Here is an 11,002-nt window from a genome sequence, read left to right as displayed (position 1 = left end):
CAAACGTAGTCGTTTACCGGTCTGAATCTATCCGTACAGTGTCGTCCAAACAGTAGGGAAGTCCGTTAGAGTGGTCAGTAAGAGAGCCGAGGGTCAAGAGTCCAGAGAATCAATCCGTGAAATAGTAGCCAAAGCTGAGAAGTTCCTCGAGCTGCTTTGCGCGGTGGAATGAAGGAACTGAGGGACACGGGCCGCTAGGGGCTTTATATAGGGGTGGGTGGGGTTACCGCCAAAAAGTTGCAGAAAGTTACTTTGCATTCTGCCCAGAGATTCCAGAAGTTTCCGAGCATTGCTGCGCAGGCGCAAAAAAACCCATTTGTGTGATTAGCAGAGACCACGAAGAAGAACCTGTTATTATTAACAGCCCTGCTCAGGTCTTTGTATGCTCAGGGCAGCCTTTGTGGCATCCTTGACTGAACCAATTCACTTGTCATGCGCTCTTCCTCTCTTCCTATTGCCTTCTGTTTCACCGAACATTACCATCTTTTCCAGTGAGTCACATTACCTCATGATATGGCCAAAGCACAATAGCCTCACTCTAGTCATTTTGGCTTCTTGGGAGGCTTGATTTGATCGTGTCGTCGTAGGCCTTCAAGTCATTTCTGACTTAGAGCAACCCTAAGGCAACCCCTAGCATGGGGTTTTCTTGGCAAGATTTGTTCAGAGGATGCTTGCCATTGCCTTCCCCTGAGGCTGAGAGCGAGTGACTTGACCAGGGTCACCCAGTGGGTTTCATGGCTGAGCTGGGAATCAAACTCTGGTCTTCAGAGCCATAGTCAAACAATCAAACTACTATGCCATGTTGGTTCTCTGATTTGCTCTAGGACTCATTTGTATTTCTGGCACTTCCAGAGAACTCTCCTCCAGCACCACATTTCAAAGGAGTGGATCTTTTACCTGTCAGCCCTCTTCACTGTCCAACTTTCACATCCATGCAAACAGCAGGCGCTCACATATTTAGCAGGTCTTATTCTGCACATTCACAAGCACCTTTAATTTTCTGGCAAAGCTAGAACCACTGCCTGCAAGGGTGCTGGTATCCATACATGGCATTGGAATAGGGATGAAACATGGAACAAAGCACAAAAGAAACGGGTAAGATCCCAGAGAAACTTACCTATTTTAAATTAGTGCTGGTTTTAAGAGGACAAAGGTCCAAAACACACTTTAGAAATAATCCAGTCTGAGAATGCTTTAACTGCTCTGGCTCAGTGTGCTAGGAAATCTTGGAAATTGTAGTTTATTGCAGCACTAGAGCTCTCTATTAGAAAAGGCTAAATGTCTCACAAAACTACAGTTATCAGAATTCCCTAGCATTAAGTTAAAGCGCTCTACATGGGGCTACCCTCGTACTTGATCCGGAAACTGCAACTAGTACAGAATATGGTGGCCAGAGTAATTTCCGGAACATCTAGGAGAGACCATATTACTCCGGTTCTAAAGTCCCTCCACTGGCTGCCTAATAATAATAATAATAATAATAATAATAATAATAATAATAGGATTTATTTATATGCCGCCCAATCACTGGGAATCCGGGCGGCTTACAACAGAAGGGAAAACAGACGGTTCCCTGCCCTCAGGCTTACATTCTAAAAAGACACGACACAAAAGGAGAAGGGAATGGTGGGAGGGGAGGGGATCAGGTCCAGCATTCTTCTCTTCCTCTGAGGCCTGGACCAAGGCAGATGGACTGGAGGGAGGGCTCTTTTTCCAGGCTAGCGCTGGAGGAGCTGGACCTGCCTGGTCAACTCCCTCATAGGCCAGAAGATGACAGTTATGGAGGGAGTAGTCTCTTCTTCCAGGCTAGCCCTGATGGAGCTGGGCCTGCTTGGTCAACTCCCTCGCAGGTCGGAAGATGACAGTTATGGAGGGAGGAGTCTCTTCTTCCAGGCTAGCCCTGATAGAGCTGGGTCTGCCTGGTCAACTCCCTCGCAGGCCAGAGGATGACAGTTATGGAGGGAGGAGTCTCTTCTTCCAGGCTAGCCCTGATGGAGCTGGGCCTACCTGGTCAACTCTCTCATAGGCCGGAAGATGACAGTTATGGAGGTAGGAATCTCTTCTTCCTGGCTAGCCCTGATGGAGCTGGGCCTGCCTGGTCAACTCGCTCGCAGGCTAAAGATGACAGTTATGGAGGGAGGAGTCTCTTCTTCCAGGCTAGCCCTGATGGAGCTGGGCCTGTCTGGTCAACTCCCTCACAGACTAGAGGATGACAGTTATGGAGGGAAGAGTCTCTTCTTCCAGGCGAGCTCTGATGGAGCTGGGCCTGCCTGGTCAACTCCCTTGCAGGCCGGAGGATGACAGTTATGGAGAGAGGAGTCTCTTCTTCCAGGCTAGCCCTGATGGAGCTGGGCCTGCCTGGTCAACTCCTTCGTAGGCCGGAGGATGACAGTTATGGGGGGAGGAGTCTCTTCTTCCAGGCTAGCCCTGATGGAGCTGGGCCTACCTGGTCAACTCCCTCACAGACTAGAGGATGACAGTTATGGAGGGAGGAGTCTCTTCTTCCAGGCTAACCCTGATGGAGCTGAGCCTGCCTGGTCAACTCCCTCGCAGGCTGAAGATGGCAGTTATGGAGGGAGGAGTCTCTTCTTCCAGGCTAGTCCTGATGGAGCTGGGCCTGCCTGGTGAATACCCTTGGATTACGTAAACAGTGCCTCTTAGCAGGTAGCAACCATTCAGGCAGGCTTTTAGATTGAGCACTTAACATCTGGGATGCTATTAGTTTCCGGGCCCAGTACAAGGTGTTGGTTATCACCTTTAAAGCCCTAAATGGCTTGGGTCCAAGCTATCTCCGGGAGCGCCTTCTCCCCACAATCCTCCCCACGGACTCCGCTCCTCTGGGAGAGGCCTACTTCAGCCACGAACATCTAGGCTTTCGGCTACCTCCCAGAGGGCATTTTCCATCGTCGCCCCCAGACTGTGGAACGGTCTCCGGATGAGATCCGTCTGCTTACGTCCTTAGACAGCGTCAAAAAGGCTGTTAAGATGGATCTCTTCCAGCAGGCCTTCCCAGAATAGAGAACCTGGCCTCAGGAAACTCCTATGAATAGATACTGCCGTTCCCATTGATTATTGTTATGTTGTTTGACCCTTGGGTCAGTTTTAACTTGTATGGTTTTAATTCTCTATTAGATTTAATACCTTTTTAAGGGAGGAGGGTACTAGGGATTTGATATGTTTTGTATTTTTAACTTGTTAGCTGCCCCGATTGTTCTCAGAGGGGCGGGATACAAATATATTATTATTATTATCATTATCATTATTATTATTATCATCATCATCATCATCAAAGCGGTCTCAAACTGGATTATTTCTGCAGGGCGTTTTGGAGCAAAGTTGTCTTTAAATTCTTTCTATTATAATGACTGCTTTAGCCGTATTTTGCTTTAATTTCTTCCAATCTGTTTTGTGAGACACCTCCCAATTCTGAGTTAGAAAAAAAAGAGATATAAAATGCCTTCAGCCGTGAGACAATCTTCCAACTCTTCCAATCTTATTCCTCTTCCAAAGTCCTCCAGTTTTAGCCAGCCGCAAATCCAAAGGGAAGCCTTAAAGCAGGGGTAGGCAATCTTTTTGAGCCGGGGGCCGGGTTGCTGTCCCTCAGACAACTGGGGGGCCGAAGCCAAAAAATAAATAATTAAATTTTAAAAAAAATTAAATATATAAATAAACCAGGACAAATGTAGGACAAAATTTTCAAATGGAAGACTTTTTTTTTAAAAAAATGGAGGACACGCGAAAAAATTTGCTGATTTTTTAAAAAATGTTAATATTAATGCATGTTTCTGAGGCTTCTATAGACAATTGCCCCCCAAAGGCCCCGGCGGCAATCGGCGGCAGGACCGGGCTGGGGCCGGTCCCAAGGCCTCGCCGGGCCGCATCCGGCCCGCGGGCCGCAGGTTGCCTACCCCTGCCTTAAAGAATGAGCAAGCAGCAAAATCTACACAAAGCATACAATGGGGCACCTGAGATTCCCCAACATCAACCCCTTTGCTTCGGCAGCCAAGTCGAAAGAGGATCCGGTGCTGACGTCCTGGGTTATATCCCTGGCAGCTGCAAGAAACCCCACAAGGGAAGAGAGCACTTCAGAAAGAATAAATACATCTTTCGCATTGCTCTTCAACCACCTCTTACATCAATAGATTTGCAGGCCTTGTACACAACACAAATTGGTTCCCACACAATCTAAGCGGCCTAAACATTCCTTTTTTCAAAAACAGCACAGAAGATGACAGAGACCAGGCCGGGTGTCAAACTCACCCCTCCAGAGCCCCAACCCTTCATGCGTCATCTTAAAATCACAGACCCCTGGAAGAGCCAACCTCCTTCCGCTAGGCAGGAAAAGACAACTCTGGCTCTCCCAAAAGATGCCCATCTGACCTCTGTTTAAAGAACTGCAAAGATGGAGAGTCCCTCATTCTCCAAGGCAATCTATTCCACTATCAAACAAGTCCTGCAGAAAAAAAAGGTTCTCCCTACTGTTTAAGGAGATTCTCTTTTCTTGTATTTGAATATGCTGGTTTGAGTCCTAGTTTCTAGAGCAGCAAAAAACAAGCTTACTCTGTCCTCTGCATATCCAAACAAAAAGCCATCAGTGATACCTTTATTGGCCAACCAAATGCACAACATACTTGTTGGCCAAAAATGGATTTTTGTTTGGATTCACTAAATGGCCAACACAGCTCCCACTGCATGTTTTCTGTCCTCTGCATGACATCCCTTGAAGATATTTGAAGATAGCTATCATGTAATCTCTCAGTCTTCTTCTCTCCAAGCTAAACATACTCAGCTCCCTCAGCCATTCCTCAGAAGGCTTGGTTCCCAGACCTCTGGTCACTTGAATGGTCCTTCTTTGGACATGTTCCAGCTTAGCAATATCCTTCTTGAACTGTGGTCATAGAATCACAGAATCCTAGAGTTGGAAGAGACCGCAAGGGCCATCCAGTCCAACCCCATTCTCCCATGCAGGAACTCACAATCAATGCATCCCCGACAGATGGCCACCCAACCTCTATTTAAAGACCTCCAAGGAGGGAGACCACCACAATCTCGGAGGGAGTGTCGAACAGCTCTTACTGTCAGAAAGTTCTTCCTAATGTCGAGGTGGAATCTCTTTTCCTGGAGCTTGCATCTATTGTTAGGTGTCCTATTCTTTGGAGCAGCAGAAAACAAGCTTGCTGCCTCCTCAATATGAAATCCCTTCAAATACTTAAACAGGGCTATCATATTATCTCTTAACCTTCTCTTCTCCAGGTTAAACATCCCCAGCTCCCTAAGGCATTCCTCACAGGGCTTCATGATCTCCAGGCCCTTCACCATTTTCCTTGCCCTCCTCTGGACACAGTTCCAGCTTGTCAACATCCTTTTTGAATTGTGTTGATTCCTTCAAGTGAGATCTGACCAGAACAAAACAGAGTGACACTACTATCTTCCTTGAAGCACTAAATTGCACCCCCTTCTCCATATGAAGACACCCCTTGTAAGAAACTTGCTCTTCCAAGACTTGAGCCAGGAGGAGCAATGCTCTAAACATGGCCCAGGTGCCAGCAGAGCAAGCAACCCAGCCTCAGAAATGGTTGGCACTTCTACCACCCCCACAACCTCTTCCCATCACCCACCTCTCCCCCTGGCCTCCCACCCTGGAGTGAGTTTTCCATGGACTCCCAGCTGGTCCACCAGTGCCTTGGATTCCCAGAGCCAACCTAGGTATCACCAGTTGGGTTGGTGCTTTGACCCAGCCAACCTCTTGCTGTGTAATACGGCTCAGTTCCAGGATATCTGAAGGGCCCTCCGAACTGGGTCTGACCAGGCTCTAGGTTCTTTGGGAGAGGAACTTCCCTTGCTCCCAAGCAGGTATGTTTGGTGAGAAGAAGGGAGAGGGTCTGGAGTGGTTTATGAGTCATCAGTGAGTAATACATGCAAAGACAGAGTAAAAACCTTCTCACAGTGGATAATGAATGTGAAAATTATGGCATGGAACACAGGAAGTTCCCCATACCAAGTTGGATCTTCAGTCCACCTAGCTCAGAATAGCCTCCACCAAGAATGGGCAGCTCTAGTCTATTCCAAATGCTGTATTGGAGTTTCCACAATTCCTTGTTGATGCTACACTTGGCCATTCAATTAAAGAGCATCACAGTCACTGAACCCTGGTTTGCACCAACTAGTGGAAGTCCTCCGGAGATTTCGGAGAGGATTCTCTCCCAGCTCTACCTGGAAATGTCAGGGGTTGAACCCAGGTTCCTTTGGCTGGCCACGCATGCACTTTACCACTAAGCCATGGACAGTCTGCTGCAACCAGATGTAGTGATGGTCCCTATTTCCAAAGGCTTTGACAAAAGGATTAAAGAAATTTCTGAAAGGAAGGGGTAAAGTCTGGCTTGGCTTAGAAGCCAAAATACTGCTTTAATGGTGATAGAAAAAGAGGAAGATTTGCACGACAGATGGATTGATACCATTAAGGAAGCTACAACTGCCCTGAGCTTGCAAGATCTGAGCAAGGCTGTCCATAACCAGAGTGTGTGATGGCCCCTCATTTGCACAGATACCATACACTGAAGCTGACTTGATGGCCCATAACAACACCACAACTGTTGTAGTTTTCCAAATTACAGAGAAAATTGTCCAACCACACCAGTGATCCCTGCCAGCAGGTAAGAAACCGGAAGAGTTCTGAATTGATCCTTCTGGACCAAAGAAACAAGGTCTCTTTCCTCTTGAACACACATTTCTGCCAAATCCCAGTCCCTGCTGCCTACCAATGCTCCTCACATCTCTCATCTCTGTACTCTTCCTGCAAAGAAGTGGTGAATACCATAAAACAAATACCTCTCTGCCACGACCTGGATACACTGGCTGCAGAACTCTGAAGCAAAGCCACCATTTCATTGAGATTTTCTTCCCCTTGACCTGAACTTTAGAGTCTATAACTACTGAACAACTTCTGCTGAGCAAGTTACCCACAGACAGCATGAGCAACACACACAGAGCATCTCCAGAACATGTTCGGTTCTTGCCCTCAAGCAAGGACTGTTTGGCCAAATCCTGGGCAAGGAAATTCCACAGCCACGGAACCTGCTCTTGTCCAAGTCTCTGAAGGAGTGGGACTGAACAAACAGAACAGGAAGAGCGTTCTGTCTTGCCCCTCATCCACAGCTACAAAACCTGAAAACCCTTGGTTGAATAGAAGGAAGGACAGTCTGGTTCAGGAAGGCAAAAGGCAAGCCATCCGGGGGTTTATCACTCAAGAGCGGCCCTCTGAGACCTGTCCTTGGGAAGTGAGTCTGGAGGACCCAACAGAAACCCCCTGGGAAATACTGTCCAAACCACTTAATCAATCCTAGGTAGTGTGGACTAGGTAATGTGACTTACGGAGGGGAGGCCCAAACAGGACGGTATCCAAGGCTTTGAGTTGCAGCTTCTGCCGGTGGCTCCTGTCGGTCATCTTCAGGACAGTTCCGGTCATGGTGGCATTGGTTATTGCCAACCTGAAAGAGAGACAGAAAGGAAAGGAGATTGAGCAGGACACCATTCTTCAATTTGGGAACAGGAAAGACATTCAGGAAAAGAACTACAGCTGAGCCAGAGGTGGATTCCCTAGACAGGGCCTGCAAGGATACACTGGCCTGCAGACAGGAAGGAGATTCCTGTAAAAGCAATTTCCTTGTTATTCACAACAAAATGTGGATCTCTAAGGAGGCAGCAGTTATTTCCATTTGGGATGTTGTCTCAGAGAGCTCTTCCAATCCAGGAAGGGGACCTCCAGAGCCCACAAATGAGGAATATTAAGCACTTGGTTAGCATTTCAGGGACCAGTTTCTGGGCAAGAGGAAGAGGAAGAGGTGAGATAGTCAATGTCTCGCAGCCAGTTTCCTTCACATGGAGCAGTCATAGCTCTGCAACAGAGTGTTTGCTTTCCATGCTGAAAGACCCTAATTCGATCCTTGTCCCTTTCTCCTCTTAACAGGATCTCAGGTAAGATGGCCCTGAAAGTCATCCTGTCTTAGCATAAGGCAGCCTCCTGAGTACACCTTCTTTATTTTTGTATGGGTTTTTTGGGCTATGTGGCCGTGTTCTACAAGAATTTATTCCTGACATTTCGCCGGCATCTGTGACTGGCATCTGAAGATGCTCTGAAGATGCCAGCCACAGATACAGGCAAAACATCAGGAATAAACCCTGCTAGAACATGGCCATATAGCCCAAAAAAACCATTAAAAATATGGATGCCGGTCATGAAAGCCTTCAACTTCACATACTCCTTCTTTGTTTAAAGCACCTCACAACCCACTAAGGCCCCTGAGGGAATACACAATGGGCAAACACATTTCTAAAAAGATTAAATATACAAAATTTTAAAAAAGACCTTCAAAATTATCTAAAAATATATTTAAGATAGATAAAACTATCTTTAAAAATAGTTCCAGCAACCATTTGGAAGGACTCAAAGACATAGCTGTGTTAGCCCAGAAAATCAGTATGCAAAGGGATCTTGCAGCACCTTTGAGACTAACTGATGTCAGTTAGTCTCAAAGATGCTACAAGATCCCTTTGCATACTGGGACAAGTTTGGAAGGGTGCTCAGAGTTCCTCAAGAGCCATCCAGATATCTTTGCATGTGAAGCATGTTTCTCTGTGTGGAGTGATATCCCAGAGCATCACAGCCCTCTTGAAATGAAGTGACCTGCAGACCAAATGCTTTCGCATTTGCTGTGAGCAGGAGACACATACACACTGGATGCTGTTCCCTTGCCTTTGTGGATGAATTCTAAAGGAATTCTTGTAGTGCAGACACTACTAAATATCAGATTTGTAGCTGTGCCTCTCCCTTCTGGACAAATCCTGCCAAGAAAACCTCATGATAAGTGTCACTTTAGGGTTGCCATAGGTCAGAAACCCTAGTTTCCTCACAAAGGTACAGGGCTTCTTGATAAAACCATTTTCGGACCAGATTGTTTTTATAGTGATTAAAACAATTCTCCTAATCCCCCTGCCACCCGTTTTAATTTTTTTCTGCCAAACAGGGGATCAATGTTGTTCTTGGGCCCTGATGGCCATTTGGGGCTTGCAAAGTGTCTTTTATTTAAAAAGAAAAAAAGACACCGCAGAAAAATCTAGTCTGAGACCGCTTTAACAGCCCTGGCTTGGGGACTGTAGTTCATTGTGGCACAAGAGCTCTCTGACAGGGAAGACTAACTGTCTCACCAAACTACAGTTCCCAGAATTCCCTAGCATTGAGCTGGGGCAATTAAAGTGGTCTCAAACTGGATTATTTCTGCAGTGTCTTTGGGACCATAATTTCACTTTCCACTTTTGGGGAATTTTGGGCAGTTGACTGAATACTTAACTTTTACTGACAGCACTGTTGGATTTACTTCTAGAGTTTACTCTATCACCTGCCCCAGCTATTTCTCTTGTCATGGCTTCCTGAGTAGACAGTGGTGGTAGTTGTGTGCCTTCAAGGTGTTATTGTTGCATGCCACCATGGGTCCCATGTTGGGAGAAAGGTGGGATACCAATCACTCAGTCAGTCTTTAAGATGCCTGGGTATCCTCACAGAAACCATGCGTTCTTTCCCTTCTGGTCCTAGAGACGCCTCTCTTCCTGGCACAGTTTCCTATGCTCAGCCCTAACCCAAACTGACCTTGGCATGGCATGCCCAGTGAGCTGCAGCTTCCTGAAGGTTTCTTCATACTGTGGCAGCTCTACATAAGTGATCAGCCACTGCACAACCTCATCGACCGTCCAGTTGTAAACTGCAAAAGGTAGAGAAAGCCAAGTGAGCAGCAAAATAAACCCACAACCTGGCCTGGAGTTCCACAGTTCCCCAGAACTAAAAGCCAGAGCTATGGCCGTGTGTCCCTTCCAAGATCAGACAGGATCTGGTGCTTTTCTTGGGCCCCTTTTAACTTTATGATAGTAATTTGCAAATATTTCTAAATCGTATCTGGTTTAGTTTATATTTTACATGGCATCTGGTCAGACATGAATCACCGTCTTGGGTTGGGAGAGGTGTGATATAAATAAACACACACAGCAATTACAAGAACAATAGCAGCAACAACAGCGACAACTGGGCTCTCCTGCAACAGCTTCCAGTTCAGATCCAGCATCTCTCTCTGCAATTCCTGTGGTGCTTTCAAAAAGCCATGGCAAACTCCTCCATAGAGAAGACCATGAGGAAGTCAGTTAACATTTTACAAGCACACATGCTGCTCTGAAAGCCCAGCCTATGCATTAACTGGCAGTATTTTGGATCTGAACTCCTGAGCATCACAGAGAGTTATTACCTTTCTTATTTCTGCCCAGGAACTGGCAAAGGAAAGAATTTTTTCACACAGCAGTTCATAGCCAGGAATGGAGAAGAAGAGGAGGAGAAAGAGCGAGACGCAGGGGAGACGCAAAAGGAACCACCATCTACGTTTTGTTAGAAAGGACCACCCTCCGCCGGATCTCCCCCCCCCAACCTCTTTCGTGGTTTATCTCAGCCATCGGAAACCAAGAGGCTGTTGAGGCAAAAGCACTCGACCATGATCAAATTGTGTATTCTGCATGTAGTAGATACTCCTCCCCTTTAAACTTTTCTTTTATTGAAAGTAATGAAAGCTGGGCAGTAAAGTTGATAGGAAGAGCATCAATTCATCTGAACTGTGAGGCGGGAAGAGAGTTCTGAAGATACCCTGGATTTCAAAAAGATGATACTTGGGTCCAAGAGCAACCAAGCTGAGTTCTCCCTTGAAGCCAAATGGCTAAATTGAGGCTGAGGTACTTGACATGACTCACTAGAAAAGATGATAATGCTTGGTAAAATGGAAGGCAGCAGAAAAAGTGGGAGTCTGCTTTACAGGTGCATAGACCACAACCAAGGAAGCCCTGGTTGCCCTGAATTTGCAAGCTCTGAGAAGGGCGCCTGATGACTACGGTCTTGGAGGACTCTATTCCTAGGGTTTGCCATAAGTCAAATCAATTAACTGCAAATACAACAAACAACACAGAGTTGGCC

At 46.5% G+C, this 11,002-nt stretch overlaps 1 protein-coding gene across 3 annotated transcripts in view; it reads right to left on the bottom strand.

Annotated features, from left to right (window-relative positions):
• The window catches only part of STIM1 (stromal interaction molecule 1), a 156,273-nt gene that overhangs the window by 42,087 nt on the left and 103,184 nt on the right, over positions 1-11,002 (bottom strand). For all 3 annotated transcript variants that reach the window (XM_042458111.1, XM_042458110.1, XM_042458112.1), the window contains exons 5-6: positions 9,644-9,755; positions 7,372-7,487 (exon numbers count right to left, since the gene is read on the bottom strand). In XM_042458111.1, coding sequence (XP_042314045.1) covers positions 7,372-7,487; positions 9,644-9,755 — 228 coding nt within the window. The remainder of the gene's footprint in view (positions 1-7,371; positions 7,488-9,643; positions 9,756-11,002) is intronic.

Source organism: Sceloporus undulatus, chromosome 3 (genome assembly GCF_019175285.1).
Source record: "Sceloporus undulatus isolate JIND9_A2432 ecotype Alabama chromosome 3, SceUnd_v1.1, whole genome shotgun sequence".
Lineage (NCBI taxonomy): Eukaryota > Metazoa > Chordata > Lepidosauria > Squamata > Phrynosomatidae > Sceloporus > Sceloporus undulatus.
Note: the sequence above shows the minus strand (reverse complement) of the source record. Positions and strands in the feature narration are given on the sequence as shown.